Below are 17,343 nucleotides of genomic sequence, written 5' to 3'. Positions count from 1 at the left end.
AGCCTTATTTCATCTTCAGAGCCACTGTCACACAAACCCTAATAAAACTCAAAAAATCACCTAAAAACCGAAGCCCGCCCACGTCTCCGTGGCATGGCCCTAAACCATAAGAGATGAGGTAGACCGGCCGTGGTGCCAGCGTGAGGCGCCAGAAACCCTAAGGATGCCCTTGTAGAAGCAAAGGGGTACAACATCGTGCCCTTTATTACAAGCTGAACAAGCAAAGTTAAATCAATCGATCACATGGGAAGCTCCACTTCTCCATGAAAGTTGACGAGTCGCTAGGGAAAGTTCGGCATTCGAACAGCTTAAAAGGCAAAAGTAGAGTGGTAGAACTAGAAAATTGTACGTCACTCTAAGCTCCAGGATGTCTGTCATATGTAGTATTATAAACACAAACACACATTCCAGTACCATTGACCACTATCATTACAAAATGATCATCACAACAAAAACCAAGGAAATTCCTGTCTTTTCCCTTCTTTTTCTTCAGGACATGCGGTAATAAATATGAATGAAATGGCCCTTCTTATTTTTCGCGCTAAATAACAAGGGCCACGAATCTTGGGAGAACTCAGCACAAAAACACACTAGTTCACACACCTTATTAAGCTGCCAATGCCAGCGCCGAGGCCACGGCCACGGCGGCCGTCACCCACCCGGCCACCGCGGACGGCGCGGCGCCGTCCTTGTCAGCGGTGGCGTCGTCGGATGAGGAGTCGTCGGGCGAGTCCGCGGCGGAGTCATCGTCGTCGTCGTCGTCCGAGGGCGAGGCGGCCGCGGAGGGCTTCTTCTTGGTGGTCTTCTTCTTCTTGGGGGCCTCGGGCGCCGGCGCGGGGGCGATGTCCTTGGCGATCTTGTACAGCTCCTTGGGCTGCAGGAACTTGGAGATGGCGTAGACGGCGAGCGGGTCGTCGTCCTTGATGGTGTAGGTAACCGAGGCCGAGTTCACCTTGGTGTCCAGCTCGGCGGTCTCGCCGTCCTTCTCGACGTCGAAGCTGTAGTCCTTCTTGGCGACGTTGGAGGTGGCGAGCGTGCTGACCTTGCCGCTGTTGGAGGTGAGCAGCTGCAGCGAGTAGTAGTCCGGCACGGCGTGGTAGAGCAGGATGGCCGTCCGGCCCTTGGCCGTCAGGTTCTTGTACTTGGGCATGAAGGAGGCGACGGCGGAGTCGACGGGGCAGAAGAGGGTGAGCCCGTTGTCCTTGGTGGCGTTGATGGTGCTGTAGGCGTCGGCGTCGGCGGCCAGCAGGCCGGCGAAGCTCTTGCAGTACTTCTTGGAGAGCAGCTCGGTGATGTTGACGGGCGCCGGCGCCGCCACGGGCGCCTCGGCCTCCGGTGAGGCCAGCACCTTGCTGATCTGGAGCACCGCCAGGTCGTAGGGGATCTCCTTGACGGACTTGACGAAGGCGGAGGAGGGCGCGCTGTCCTCCGCGTCCTCCGCCGTGAACGTCACTTTGCCGCCCCGGTGCTGCGTGATGTTCACGTACCCGGACATGCCGGGGGCCGCGCCGGACTCCTGCACCACGACCATTAACCCATCTCAGTTAATCGCGGCGAACTAGTAGAAAGGTTTCGTACTAACAAGATCATAATTAAGCATTTGCAGCTGAATTGATGGGAATTCATGTACAGTAGATACTCCTAGCTGATGCTGCACGAACCAAATTATTAAGCTCACCTACTTCATGCCCATGTTTTCAGACAGAGAAACAGTAGCCAGTAGGAAAGGATTGTCCACGTTGAGGGTGACCCATTCAATTCGGCGCTTAGAGCATGGTTAACAGTATAGCCAACTGCTGGCTATAAGCCATTGCCATGTCATCTATAGCCCATCTTATAGCCAATATGTACAATAGTTGATTAGAAGAGTGTACTACTTTTTTATTATATGGCCCACCTTTCACTCTCACAAAGTGTCTAGGAGCACGTGCTAGAGCTGGCTCTTCACCAAGAGCCCGCTTCCCTTCTCTCTCTTCTTCTCTTTCCTCCAACTAAGCAAAAATATGCTAGTTTATTTCTTATAGCCAGCTGACTCAGCTCTATTGTACTTGCTCTTAATAGCAACCAATTACTTTTGGAGTTAGTGAATTCCGTGACAAATGTGTACACTAGTACTGCTCCAATTAGTAGGCCATCTTCATGGCAAATGTGCAGTAATCCCGAAATTATTACAAACGTGGAGTACACTGTTTTGGCCTCAATCAGAAAGACAAATTGAAGCAACTAACCAGTGGGTTGTTGACTCGACAGCAAGTTGGCAACACACTCCATACTACAAGAATCTAAACAAAGAGGCAATCTTATCTATCACTCCAAGGCTTAAACTAGTTTAAAAACGGCGAGATCCAGCCTGGGGAGTTCCAATTCCCATCATTTTCAAATGACCCGCTAGCCGAGGGATTCGATGGGTCGATGATTGACCATAAAATCGGCAGAAAGAAAGGCCACTTGACGACTCACGGCGACCGTTGTGCACTACGCTACACTACACTCACTCGACAGCTTCATAATCACGCAGGCCAATAATTTAGAGACTGGCCGGGCATGTGCATGTGCACCCACATCAGTGCATAAAACCATTGCCGGCCCGGCCTAGCCTCGAAAGCGACGTGTGTCATGTCAGTATCGAACCAAAATTAGTTAGTGGGTCGTATTTTTCAGCGAAGCGACATTGTCATTTGTTGATAGTGGTACAAAGACGCCATTAATTCCACATTTGGGTGGCCCCTATTTGCTTGGTAGAGTACCATATCTCTAGCTTTAAACTTTGATTAGTGGCTTGGGCAGGGCATCCAGCACCATGGATGGGAGCTTTCGCTATTCTATGATTCTATCCGGAACCCCATCCACCACCAACTGCTACTGCATCACGAAGAAGGAAGAACAATAATGAAGCGGCGCTACGGCTTTTCTGCAAACATCAAAGGAGCAGCTGGGAAAATGGCCCGGAAATGGATTCAAGATGTGTTTATGTTGAGGATAAAACAGCATACGATGAATACTGCTATTTCAAGAATAGACGTTTATCTTTTCTTTCTACAGTAGTACAATAGAAAATGTTTTTTAGGAGGAGATGCAATCAGTTAGTTAGAGCTAAGTGCAGCTTTAAAACCTGAAAAGGTAGAACTGTCCAGAGTCCAACGATGCTAATACAGTGACTCTAAGCTGAGGTTCAAAGCTTAAAAAACTGTCTAATGGACGGTGCCGACAAAGTTACTCCCTTAATTTCATGCTCACCGACAGGAGGATAGCGTGTCCCCACATGTCAGCGTCTCCGTCTCGGACCCGAGACTAGCAGCTATCTACCGGCGACTCTTCTAGTAAGAGCAGGGACTAGCAGCTGGCCGGCGGCGAGCGAGGAGGAGGGTGGTCGGTGGCAATAACTTGGTACGGTACGGTACCTGGAACATGGTGGAGCATGCGGTGACGCCGTGGGCGAGCTGGTGGAGCTTCTTGCCGCCGTAGTAGTCGACGAGGACGTGAATCTGGAGCATGTGGCGGATGGTCTGCAGCGTGCGGCCCCCGCCGGCGAGGCCGCCCATGTCGCCGTTGGCCACGACGAGCACGGTGATGGTGCGGCGCTTGTTGATGTCCTGCGCCAGCCGCGTCTGCGTCAGCAGCTTGTTGAACTGCGAGTACTCCGGGTACTCGGCCAGGATCTTGGTGATGTTGTACCCCTCCGCCGCCGCCGCCGCCAGGGCCAGCACCGCCAGCGCCACCAGCAACGTCCGCCGCCGCGCCTCCATTATCCTCTCCTCGTCGGTGAGGCAGCCGGCGTCTAGAGCTTGGCCGCTAGTGCTGGTGGCGGCTCAGCTCAGCTCGGGATGGAGTGGGGCGGACTGGTGGAGGGCGTTGAGCTGAGCAGAGCGGAGCACCACTGAGTGATGGTGTAATGATGGCCCAGTGCTGGCTGGGCTATGTAGTAGGAGTAGCTGTGTGCGCGTAGCGGCAGCGGGGTCTGGCAGGCAGGGACGGGAGTCGGTGGCGCGAGTGCCCCTGGAGCTGCGGGGTAATTACGGGGATGCCCTCGCGGGGTGGCGGTTGTCCTGGGGGGGAAATATCAAGTGATACGGGCCATCACATGATACCCTGCTACGGGACTCTGTGGTGCCTTGGATCTACATACAAGGGACAGGATCAGCTCAGTTATTATTTACACATGCCCCCTTGGTACATTTGCATGTGCCCCCCTCGAAAACAGCCCATCTTCGTGAAACAACAACAGAGCTATGCATGTGTTCCCTACATCCACATCGTCAGTTTCTACCAACAAGGTACGAACACTATACCAGCTGATCTTATCTGAATCAAAACAAGACGCTTGAGTTAACCAAACTTAAAGCACATCATTTAGGCCTTGTTCTGTTACTTTACATGTGATCAATCAACACAAAAGTGAATGTTGCCCAGCTGAACAAATAAAGCGTAGTACATGCTAAAATTCAGTACATTTAAAGTAAGCTCTCATCAGTACAGCAAGCAACAAGTTGAAACATTCATATCTTGCGCCTTCAGGTTCCCATCAATTTTATTTCATAATGATTATATTGGCATGTGATCAGCGTGAACCCATTTTCCATTCCTGTATTCACATCTGAAATTTTTGATGATCAAAATATTTAGCAGAAATCTTGACAAAAAATACATCTCAATAAACAATAGTACAAGCTAGCAAATTGTGAGGGATGGCAAATTGCCAAAAATCATTCATAGCATCAAAAGATCGCTGGATCAGAAGCAGTTCACCAAATAAAGGTGCATCATATGCTGCCATCTTGATATAGGAATTAACATGACCTTAATATACATATATTTACAAGCGTATTATTTAGTTCACTAATTTATATAATTAAACCAAACAGCTTCACTACAGATCACTTGGTGACTTCATATTCTCCTTGTACGCCATCCTATGCTGGCAGAAATGCACATCTACATGATAACATCAAGAATTACAACAACCTAATAAACCCTCTCAAAAGATCGTACAACATTAAATATGTGAAACCATAAACACTTCTGTGATGCCAAATAACCTGCATGTCTGTTGCGCCATCTAATTCTCCTGATCATGTGTAGAACATCTCACCGTGTGTAGAACATCTCGCCAGTCTCCCATTTATCAACGACCATGCCAATTGCCGGCTCAAGCTTTTGTCACACTCAGCCACGTATACTGAACCCTGCAAAATTACATTAGAACTATCATTTGTAAGTTAAATTTGGCACTTCTATACTGAAAATCAAACAATACTTGCACGGATCGGTATGCTACTTGTTTTCCTTGGTGTACTTTAACTATCTCCACCACATGAAGCCGACTGATTTGCATCCTTCCAAATAAGAAAAATAAATAGGAAGGATAAATAAATAAATGATATGGTAAAAAAAGACACAATTATTTGATTCACCAAATTATGTACCATGAAACTGCTATTGGCGTCATCTTCAAGTGCAATTGGAGTAGTCGATCCTACACTCTGACCAGTGCTCTCCGTCGGCTCCATTAATGACTTTTTGGTGCATATGAAATTGGTAAACATTTGTTTTGATTCCTAGTAACACTACTGGAACATGCAAAAAAGTGAAGCTTAACTATGCCGCCAATTGTCTATAACAAGCATCTGACGCTACATACAGCAGCGGCATACACATTTGAAATGGTAAGAACGTGCAACCAAGTGTTACACTTTTGCTATGTAGTTAATCAAGAAAGTAGCAGTCGACAATCACACATGTACTGAGTTCAGAGTGCCGAGTACGAAAGGTCTGTTACTCGCCCTCCATGTCATTGTTCTCTTGTTAGAGAACTAAACAATGCTTACATCTTATTTTACCCATAATATTTGTGGATAGTCAAAGAAGACACTATTTTGATTAGCAGGCCAGTTTATTTGGCCAGCAAGTCAGCTTATTACACTGTGATAAAGTAATTTTGATTCATGAAACTTTCCTAATTCCAGCTGCTGCAAAGTGAGAACAAGTACATAGATTTTCAATACTGGGAGGTCCCAGCCTGACCTAGAGTTCTACTGGGATTTTCTGTTAGTCAAGCATTATTGAGCCTCATTTGGCATGAATTTTAGTCAATTACTCTAAATGCTCACTTATGCTAGGCTGTAGAGGTTTTCAACTACTGTATGTAGGAGACATTCTATGACACTTTGTAAGAAAGATTACGTGTATATGTCCATCTGAATTGAACAGATAATAAGGCCAGTTTCGACATCCAGTTCAATTAGAGAATTGATTTTCCTCTCCCGCAGCGCCGACATCCAGTTCTAAAACCAAAGAATCAAAATCGGGAAAGCGGGCACTAGAAAACGACCAGGTACTGAGACAAAAGGAAGCGCTGCCTCTTACCTGATCGTCGTTGAGTAGGGTCACCGACTCCCGCGACTTGGTCGGATTTAGCTGCGGCGACGAGAGGTTCGTCTCCGCTCCCATGGGGATGCCAACAGCTTCTGTCGGCTCTGAGCAAACTATTCGGCGCACGCGCAATAGCCCTCTAGGTTGCTCTTGATTGGGGCGTCCAGCAGCGGATGGGGCATGCTCCGTGGTGGCCGGCGGCGGTAGGATATGACCTAGGCGGCGGCGGTGGGGAAAATTTCGTATTGAAGAAGAGGAAAACAGAACAGAGCGGTGTGCACTTCAGCTGAATCACGGAATAACCCAGGGTGTCTTTTGCATAAATTGCAATGCGAACTGAGCCTGCCCATCCTGTGCCTTCACTCCAGATCGAACGGCCAACAAGGTCTCGTATCAGGGGATCATGCCACACACGGTATCACCAGATATGCACTGCTGCGCTGGGCGCACCCGGCGCTCGCGAATCTGGGAGGCGTGTGAGGTTGGGAAGGGACAGTATGGGGCTGAAGAAAGAAAAAGGAAGGGCGAGAGGGGCCTCCAACACGTGGCCGTGACCTGGCTTGCTGGGGGTCGATGGATGGATTATGATGAGGCTCTCGGAGCGGCTAGACATTGCACCGGTTGTCCTCGCCCTGCCACTGCTCTCTTTCTGTGCATCGCGTGGGAGTAAATGGTGGCGCATCTCGAGTCGCGTGTCATGTTTGTAGTCGTACTCCTCCTCCTGCATTGCCTCATGCCGTCGCCGACGACCGGCGGTGCGGTGCAACGGGATGAGCCGATTTTTTTACTCAAACATGCCAACTTTATTGATCGAGGATTGGTGTTCATAAGGATGCAATAATGTAGGTCCGGAGGTCGTAGGAGCCAAAGAAGGCCTCTGACGGCAAGACCTAGAGCATGTTTAGCAAGACTATGTGCCTCGTGATTTGTATTTCTACTTTCAAAATGAAAAGAACAAGTTTGAAATTGTGGTTTCATAGCAAGTATTTCCTTGACGATGATGCCACGGTGGCCTCCGGTTCCCCTCTTTATGCCATTCACTACCTACTTGCCGAGTAGATGAAAACGTAGTGGCAATTCGGGTTAGGAAGTGCACCGGCCTCCGGAGATCGATGGCCCATGTGGTGTTTGCTCTGGTCCCATTGGAGCGCTATATTCGTGCTTGTTCCCCATTCTCTTTCTCAGTTCATGGCGTGCGGCACCGCCGGCTTCCTCACTCGACAACAGCGACGGGGACGTGTCCGGAGATCGAGTTGTCGGTGCCGCCCGGCTTCCGTCCGATGGTAGCGGTGTTGATGCCATGACCCCCATGAACTGTTCTTGAGATAATTGCCATGGGTCAAAAAAATATAATTGCCTTGTTTCTCTTTATCTAACAATTGAGACACATTTTTCCATGTCCTAATCAACGAAAACTACTATGGCCCTTTGGCAGATTTTTGATGTTTATTGTCATGGCAATGTTTATGATCTACCATGTTTTTATATGTCTTTTGTATGTAGTTCTGCGTTTGTATTTTGCTGATGCACTTTGTCAACATTTAAGCAAGGGAAATGTCTGCTCCTGTCCGCGCATAACTTTTGCACCAGTTTGTCCGGTTTTTGTTCGAATCAAATAAACTAACTACCGCGGTTAATTTGATACCTACTGGCTTTTTCACTAGTTTTTTATAGGTGATAAGCTTTCTTGTCATATCTTGGGAAGATGCAACAAGTTAACAAACCCTGTTTCACAATCCTTTTTGATTGCTGAAACACCTTTCAAATTCAGATTTTTTTTTTGTTTCTTAAAAACAAGGCAATTTTTTATATTTGTTTGTGCCATATTTTTTATAGGTAGTTTTGCTATAGAAGTTTTGCCATGTTTTGAAATTGTTAATTATAGTCCATGACACAATTAAGAGGGAAGAGTACTAAAAACCGTGTCATTTTTGTCAACTGCCATGGTATTTTATTGTAAAAACGACATGGCATTTTTTATTAAGAGCATGTCACTTTTTATTTATTAACAACATGACAATAGTTTTAATAAGAGCATGGCATTTATATTATTAAAGATCATGGCATTTTTTATTAAAGGCCGTGGCAAATTTTATTATATTTTTCCATGGCAAAATAGTTAATTAGGCCCATGGTAGTTTCATTGTATGTACCATGGAATTTTTTATTTTGTCCATGGTAATTATGAGATTATGGTATTTCTATTTAATTAGTCTATGGTAGTTTTAATTAGGTCATGGTAGTTTTATTATAGATAGCGCCACATTTTTTATAAATTAGGGCATGACAATTTTTGTTAATTGCCATCACATTGTTGTAAAAATAGCATGGCATTTTTATTAAGAGCACGACACTTTTATTATTAAGAGCATCACAATTTTTTATTAAGAGAAAGACATTTATATTATCAAAGATCATGGTAATTTTTCATTAAAATCCCATGACAATTTATTATTATTATTATTATTTCCATGGTAGTTTAATTGTATGTGCCATGGCACTTTTATTAATTTTGGCCATGGTAATTTTAAGATCATGGCATTTTCTATTTAAGTAGTCTATGGTAGGTGTACCTTTATTATAGGTAGCATCACATTTTTATAAATTAGGCCATGGCAATTTCATTTTGTGGGTAGCATGGCACCTTTATTAATTAGAACATTGAGTTCATTTTAGGTAGCATAGCCATTTTATAATTTAGGCCATGGCAATATTTTATTATTTTTACTCCATCGCATTCTCATTAATTTGGCCCTGGTAGTTTCGTTGTATGTTCCATGGCACTTTATTACTTCGGACATGCCAATTTATATGTTTTTGTAGAGCATGCTAGTTTTAATTAGGCCATTGTAGTTAATCATAGGTAGCATGACATTTTAATTAGGCCATTGCAATTTTATTTGTTAGAGAATGATGTGATTGACTTGACCCATTCCGTTAGCATAACACTTGATCGTTTAGTTTGTTGATATTGCTTTTTTCATGACTTATACATGTTCCTATGACTATGAGATTATGCAACTCCCGTTTACCGGAGGAACACTTTGTGTGTTACCAAATGTCACAACGTAACTGGGTGATTATAAAGGTGCTCTACAGGTGTCTCCAAAGGTATTTGTTGGGTTGCCGTATTTCGAGATTAGGATTTGTCACTCCGGTTGTCGGAGAGGTATCTCTGGGCCCTCTCGGTAATGCACATCACTTAAAGCCTTGCAAGCATTGCAACTAATGAGTTAGTTGCGGGATGATGTATTACGGAACGAGTAAAGAAACTTGCCGGTAACGAGATTGAACTAGGTATTGAGATACCAACGATCGAATCTCGGGCAAGTAACATACCAATGACAAAGGGAACAACGTATGTCGTTATGCGGTTTGACCGATAAAGATCTTCGTAGAATATGTGGGAGCCAATATGAGCATCCAGGTTCCGCTATTGGTTATTGGCCGGAGACGTATCTTGGTCATGTCTACATAGTTCTCGAACCCGTAGGGTCCGCACGCTTAAAGTTTCGGTGACGATTGTATTATGAGTTTATGTGATTTGATGTATCGAAGGTAGTTCGGAGTCCCGGATGAGATCGAGGACATGACGAGGAGTCTCTAAATGGTCGAAACGTAAAGATCGATATATTGGACGACTATATTTGGACATCGGAAAGGTTCCGAGTGATTCGGGTATTTTCGGGGGTACCGGGGAGTTACGGGAATACGAGGAAGAAGTAATGGGCCTCATGGGCCAAGTGGTGGAAGAGAGGAGGCAGGGCGCGCGGCCCCCCTAGCCCAAACCGAATTGGACTAGGGGGCCGGCCCCCCTTTCCTCCTTTTCCTCCCTCTCCTTCCTTCTCCTTCTCCTCCTTCCTTTCCTCCTCCTAGTAGGAGTAGGAAAGGGGAGTCCTACTCCTACTAGGAGGAGGACTCCTCCTCCTGGCACGCCCATAGAGGGTCGGTCGACCTCCCCCTTGCTCCTTTATATACGGGGGCAGGGGGCACCTCTAGACACACAAGTTGATCTGTTGGTCTCTCCCAGCCGTGTGTGGTGCCCCCCTCCACCATATTCCACCTCAGTCATATCTTAGCGGTGCTTAGGCGAAGCCCTGCGTCGGTAGCAACATATCACCGTCATCACGCCGTTGTGCTGACGGAACTCTCTCATGAAGCTCTGCTGGATCGGTGTTCGCGGGACGTCATCAAGCTGAACGTGTGCTGAACTCGGAGGTGCCGTGCGTTCGGTACTTGGATCGGTCGGATCGTGAAGACGTACGACTATATCAACCGCGTTGTGCTAACGCTTCCGCTTTCGGTCTACGAGGGTACGTGGACAACACTCTCCCCTCTCGTTGCTGTGCATCACCATAATCTTGCGTGTGCGTAGGAAATTTTTGAAATTACTACGTTCCCCAACAGTGGCATCCGAGCCAGGTTTTATGCATTGATGTAATATGCACGAGTAGAACACAAGTGAGTTGTGGGCAATATAAGTCATACTTCTTACCAGCATGTCACACTTTGGTTCGGCGGTATTGTTGGATGAAGCGGCCCGGACCGACATTACGCGTACGCTTATGCGAGGCTGGTTCTACCGACATGCTTTGCACACAGGTGGCTGGCGGGTGTCAGTTTCTCCAACTTTAGTTGAACCGAGTGTGGCTACGCCCGGTCCTTGCGAAGGTTAAAACAGCACCAACTTGACAAACTATCATTGTGGTTTTGATGCGTAGGTAAGAACGGTTCTTGCTAAGCCCAGTAGCAGCCACGTAGAACTTGCAACAACAAAGTAGAGGACGTCTAAGTTGTTTTTGCAGGGCATGTTGTGATGTGATATGGTCAAGACATGATGAAATATAAGTTGTTGTATGAGATGATCATGTTTTGTTGAAGTTATCGGCAACTGGCAAAAGCCTTATGGTTGTCTCTCTATTGCATAAGATGCAAGCGCCAAATAATTGCTTTACTTTATCTCTATGCGATAGCAATAGTTGCAAGAGCAATAGTTGGCGAGACGACCATGTGACGACACATTGATATAGATCAAGATGATGGAGATCATGGTGTCATGCCGGTGACGATGGAGATCATGACGATGCTTTGGAGATAGAGATCAAAGGCACAAGATGACGATGGCCATATCATGTCACATATTTTGATTGCATGAGATGTTTATCTTTTATACATCTTACTTTGCTTAGTTATGATGGTAGCATTATAAGATGATCTCTCATTAAATTTCAAGATAAAAGTGTTCTCCCTGAGTATGCACCGTTGCCAAAGTTCGTCGTGCCCAGACACCACGTGATGATCGGGTGTGATAAGCTCTAAGTCCATCTACAACGGGTGCAAGCCAGTTTTGCACATGCAGAATACTCAGGTTAAACTTGACGAGCCTAGCATATGCAGATATGGCCTCGGAACACTGAGACCGAAAGGTCGAGCGTGAATCATATAGTAGATATGATCAACATAGTGATGTTCACCATTGAAAACTACTCCATTTCACGTGATGATCGGTTATGGTTTAGTTGATTTGGATCACGTGATCACTTAGATGATTAGAGGGATGTCTATCTAAGTGGGAGTTCTTAAGTAATATGATTAATTGAACTTTAATTTATCATGAACTTAGTCCTGGTAGTATTAGCATATCTATGTTGTAGATCAGTAGCTCGCGATGTTGCTCCCCGTTTAATTTTTATATGTTCCTAGAGAAAACTAAGTTGAAAAAAATGTTAGTAGCAATGATGTGGATTGGATCCGTGATCTGAGGATTATCCTCATTGCTGCACAGAAGAATTATGTCCTTGATGCACCGCTAGGTGACTGACCTATTGCAGGAGCAGATGCAGACGTTATGAACATTTTGCTAGCTCAATATGATGACTACTTGATAGTTTAGTGCACCATGCTTAACAACTTAGAATCAGGAGTTCAAAGACGTTTTGAACGTCATGGATCATATGAGATGTTCCAGGAGTTGAGGTTAATATTTCAAGCAAATACTCGAGTTGAGAGATATGAAGTCTCCAACAAGTTCTATAGCTAAAAGATGGAGGAGAATAGCTCAAGCAGTGAGCATGTGCTCAGATTGTCTGAGTACTACAATCACTTGAATCAAGTGGGAGTTAATCTTCTAGATAAAATAGTGATTGATAGAATTCTCTAGTCACCATCACCAAGTTACTAGAACTTCGTGATGAACTATAATATGCAAGGGATAACGGAAAAAATTCCCAAGCTCTTCGTGATACTGAAATCAACGAAGGTAGAAATCAAGAAAAACATCAAGTGTTGATGGTTGAAAAGACCACTAGTTTCAAGAAAAGGGGCAAAGGAAAGAAGGGGAACTTCAAGAAGAACGGCAAGCAAGTTTCTGCTCAAGTAAAGAAACCCAAGTCTGGACCTAAGCCTGAGACTAAGTGCTTCTACTGCAAAGGGACTGGTCACTAGAAGTGGAACTACCCCAAGTAATTGGCGGATAAGAAGGATGGCAAAGTGAACATAGGTATATTTGATATACATATTATTAACATGTACTTTACTAGTGTTTATACCAACCCCTAAGTATTTGATACTGGTTCAGTTGCTAAGAGTAGTAACTCGAAACGGGAGTTGGAGAATGAACATAGACTAGTTAAGGGTGAAGTGATGATGTGTGTTGGAAGTGGTTCCAAGATTGATATGATCATCATCGCACACTCCCTATACTTTCGGGATTAGTATTGAACCTAAATAAGTGTTATTTGGTGTTTGCATTGAGCATGAATATGATTTGATCATGTTTATTGCAATATGGTTATTCATTTAAGTAAGAGAATAAATTGTTGTTCTGTTTACATGAATAAAACCTTCTATGGTCATACTCCCAATGAAAATGGTTTGTTGGATCTCGATTGTGGTGATACACATTCTCATAATATTGAAGCCAAAAGATGCAAAGTTAATAATGATAGTGCAACTTATTTGTGGCACTGCCATTTAGGTCGTATTGGTGTAAAGCGCATGAAGAAAATCCATGCTGATGGGCTTTTGGAATCACTTGATTATGAATCAGTTGATGCTTGCGAACCGTGCCTCATGGGCAAGATGACTAAGACTCCATTCTCCGGAACAATGGAGCAAGCAACTGACTTATTGGAAATAATACATACTAATGTATGCAGTCCGATGAATGTTGAGGCTCGCGGCGGGTATCGTTATTTTCTGACCTTCACAGATGATTTGAGCAGATATGGGTATATCTACTTGATGAAACACAAGTCTGAAATATTTGAAAAGTTCAAAGAATTTCAGAGTGAAGTGGAGAATCATCGTAACAAAAATAAAAGTTTCTACGATATGATCGCAGAAGTAAAATATTTGAGTTACGAGTTTGGCCTTCAGTTAAAACAATGTGAAATAGTTTCACTACTCACGCCACCTGGAACACCACAGTGTAATGGTGTGTCCGAACGTCGTAACCATGCTTTATTAGATATGGTGCAATATATGATGTCTCTTACCGATTACCACTATCGTTTTGGGGTTATGCATTAGAGACAGCTACATTCACGTTAAATAGGGCACCATCTAAATCCGTTGAGATGACACCGTATGAACTGTGGTTTGGTGAGAAACCTAAGCTGTCGTTTCTTAAAGTTTGGGACTGCGATGCTTATGTGAAAAAGTTTCAACATGATAAGCTCGAACCCAAATCGGAGAAGTAAATCTTCATAGGATACCCAAAAGAAAATGTTGGGTACACCTTCTATCACAGATCCGAAGGCAAGATATTCATTGCTGAGAATGGATCCTTTCTAGAGAAGGAGTTTCTCTCGAAAGAAGTGAGTGGGAGGAAAGTAGAACTTGATAAGGTAACTGTACCTGCTCCCTTATTGGAAAGTAGTTCATCACAGAAATCTGTTCCTGTGACTACTACACCAATTAGTGAGGAAGCTAATGATGATGATCATGTAACTTCAGATCAAGTTACTACCGAACCTCGTAGGTGAACCAGAGTGAGATCCGCACCAGAGTGGTACGGTAATCCTGTTCTGGAGGTCATGTTACTTGACCATGATGAACCTATGAACTATGAGGAAGCGATGATGAGCCCAGATTCCGCGAAATGGCTTGAGGCCATGAAATCTGAGATGAGATCCATGTATAAGAACAAAGTATGGACTTTGATTGACTTGCCCAAATATCGGCGAGCCATTGAGATTAAATGGATCTTCAAGAGGAAGACGGACGCTGATAGTAGTGTTACTATCTACAATGCTAGAATTGTCGCAAAAAGGTTTTTGACAAGTTCAAGGTGTTGACCACGATGAGAATTTCTCACTCGTATCTATGCTTAAGTCTGTCCGAATCATGTTAGCTATTGCCGCATTTTATGAAATCTGGCAAATGGATAAACAAAACTGCATTCCTTAATAGGATTTATTAAAGAAGAGTTGTATATGATGCAACCAGAAGGTTTTGTCGATCCTAAAGGTACTAACAAAATATGCAAGCTCCAGCGATCCATCTATGGACTGGTGCAAGCATCTCAGAGTTAGAATATACGCTTTGATAAGTTGATCAAAGCATATAGTTTTATACAGACTTGTGGTGAAGCCTATATTTACAACAAAGTGAGTGGGAGCACTACAACATTTCTGATAAGTATATGTGAATGACATATTATTGATCGGAGATAATGTAGATTTATTCTGCAAAGCATAAAGGAATATTTGAAATGAGTTTTTCAAAGAAAGACCTCGGTGAAGCTGCTTACATATTGAGCATCAAGATCTATAGAGATAGATCAAGACGCTTGATAAGTTTTTCAATGAGTACATACCTTGACAAGATTTTGAAGTAGTTCAAAATGGAACAGTCAAAGAAGGAGTTCTTGCCTGTGTTACAAAGGTGTGAAGTTGAGTAAGACTCAAAACCCGACCACGGTAGAAGATAGAGAGAGAATGAAAGTCATTCCCTATGCCTCAACCATAGGTTCTATAAAGTATGCCATGCTATGTACCAGACCTATTGTATACCCTGCCCTGAGTTTGGCAAGGGAGTACAATAGTGATCTAGGAGTAGATCACTGGACATTGGTCAAAATTATCCTTAGTGGAATAAGGATATGTTTCTCGATTATGGAGGTGACAAAAGGTTTGTCGTAAAAGGTTACATCGATGCAAGTTTTGACACTGATCCAGATGACTCAAAGTCTCAATCTGGATACATATTGAAAGTGGGAGCAATTAGCTAGAGTAGCTTAGTGCAGAGCATTGTTGACATAGAAATTTGCAAAATACTTACGGATCTGAATGTGGCAGACCCGTTGACTAAATTTCTCTCACAAGCAAAACATGATCACACCTTAGTACTCTTTGGGCGTTAATCACATAGCAATGTGAACTAGATTATTGAATCTAGTAAACCCTTTGGGTGTTGGTCACATGACGATGTGAACTGTGGGTGTTAATCACATTGTGATGTGAACTATTGATGTTAAATCACATGGTGATGTGAACTAGATTATTGACTCTAGTGCAAGTGGGAGACTGAAGGAAATATGCCCTAGAGGAAATAATAAAGTTATTATTTATTTCCTTATTTCATGATAAATGTTTATTATTCATGCTAGAATTGTATTAACCAGAAACATAATACATGTGTGAATACATAGACAAACAGAGTGTCACTAGTATGCCTCTACTTGACTAGCTCGTTGAATCAAAGATGGTTAAGTTTCCTAGCCATAGACATGAGTTGTCATTTGATTAATGAGGTCACATCATTAGAGAATGATGTGATTGACTTGACCCATTCCGTTAGCATAGCACTTGATCGTTTAGTTTGTTGCTATTGCTTTCTTCACGACTTATACATGTTCCTATGACTATGAGATTATGCAACTCCCATTTACCGGAGGAACACATTGTGTGCTACCAAACGTCACAATGTAACTGGGTGATTATAAAGGTGCTCTAAAGGTGTCTCCAAAGGTACTTCTTGGGTTGGCGTATTTCGAGATTAGGATTTGTCACTCCGATTGTCGGAGAGGTATCTCTGGGCCCTCTCGGTAATGCACATCACTTAAAGCCTTGCAGGCATTGCAACTAATGAGCTAGTTGCGGGATGATGTATTACAGAACGAGTAAAGAGACTTGCCGGTAACGAGATTGAACTAGGTATTGAGATACCGACGATCGAATCTCGGGCAAGTAACATACTGATGACAAAGGGAACAACGTATGTTGTTATGCGGTTTGACCGATAAAGATCTTCGTAGAATATGTGGGAGCCAATATGAGCATCCAGGTTCCGCTATTGGTTATTGGCTGGAGACGTATCTCGGTCATGTCTACATAGTTCTCAAACCCGTAGGGTCCGCACGCTTAAAGTTTTGGTGATGATTGTATTATGAGTTTATGTGATTTGATGTACCAAAGGTAGTTCGGAGTCCCGGATGAGATCGGGGACATGACGAGGAGTCTCTAAATGGTCGAGACGTAAAGATCAATATATTGGACGACTATATTCGGACATCGGAAAGGTTCCGAGTGATTCGGGTTTTTTTTAGGGTACCGGGGAGTTACGGGAATACGAGGAATAAGTAATGGGCCTCATGGGCCAAGTGGTGGAAGAGAGGAGGCAGGGCGCGCGGCCCCCCTAGCCCAAACCGAATTGGACTAGGGGGGGCCCCTTTCCTCCTTTTCCTCCCTCTCCTTCCTTCTCCTTCTCCTCCTTCCTTTCCCCCTCCTAGTAGGAGTAGGAAAGGGGAGTCCTACTCCTACTAGGAGGAGGACTCCTCCTCCTAGCGCGCCCATAGAGGGCCGGCCGGCCTCCCCCTTGCTCCTTTATATACGGGGGCAAGGGGCACCTCTAGACACACAAGTTGATCTGTTGATCTCTCCCAGCCGTGTGCGGTGCCCCCCTCCACCATATTCCACCTCGGTCATATCGTAGCGGTGCTTAGGCGAAGCCCTGCGTCGGTAGCAACATCAT

At 44.4% G+C, this 17,343-nt stretch overlaps 1 protein-coding gene and 1 long non-coding RNA gene across 5 annotated transcripts; both read right to left on the bottom strand.

Moving 5' to 3' along the window:
* Positions 1–350: 350 nt before the first annotated feature.
* Positions 351–3,906, bottom strand: LOC119302160 (fasciclin-like arabinogalactan protein 2). Its single transcript, XM_037579187.1, has 2 exons — positions 3,402–3,906; positions 351–1,516 (listed from the first exon to the last, which is right to left on the bottom strand). Exons 1-2 carry the CDS (start codon positions 3,744–3,746, stop codon positions 608–610), a joined length of 1,254 nt encoding a protein of 417 aa, XP_037435084.1. The 5' UTR covers positions 3,747–3,906; the 3' UTR covers positions 351–607.
* An 835-nt stretch (positions 3,907–4,741) lies between these two features.
* On the bottom strand, positions 4,742–6,817 carry LOC119302159. 4 transcript variants are annotated; one of them, XR_005147382.1, is made up of 6 exons: positions 6,364–6,809; positions 6,181–6,281; positions 5,424–5,567; positions 5,276–5,333; positions 5,037–5,183; positions 4,742–4,932 (listed from the first exon to the last, which is right to left on the bottom strand). It is a non-coding gene; the product is annotated as an uncharacterized LOC119302159 (long non-coding RNA). The 4 variants fall into 4 exon arrangements; XR_005147380.1 differs by having other exon boundaries at positions 5,424–6,281; positions 6,364–6,817; XR_005147379.1 differs by lacking the exon at positions 6,364–6,809 and having other exon boundaries at positions 5,424–6,345.
* Between the last annotated feature and the right edge of the window lie 10,526 nt (positions 6,818–17,343).

Source organism: Triticum dicoccoides, chromosome 5A, assembly GCF_002162155.2.
Source record: "Triticum dicoccoides isolate Atlit2015 ecotype Zavitan chromosome 5A, WEW_v2.0, whole genome shotgun sequence".
In the NCBI taxonomy this organism is placed as follows: domain Eukaryota; kingdom Viridiplantae; phylum Streptophyta; class Magnoliopsida; order Poales; family Poaceae; genus Triticum; species Triticum dicoccoides.
This window is presented reverse-complemented; position numbering and strand designations above follow the sequence as displayed.

What these genes read in the sequence shown, in the direction of transcription:
- LOC119302160 (XM_037579187.1), bottom strand. Translation starts at nt 3,746, where the DNA reads ATGGAGGCGCGGCGGCGGACGTTGCTGGTGGCGCTGGCGGTGCTGGCC. An exon ending in CATGCTCCACCATGTTCCAG is followed by an intron (nt 1,517 to 3,401) that starts GTACCGTACCGT and finishes GTCGTGGTGCAG; the next exon opens with GAGTCCGGCGCGGCCCCCGG.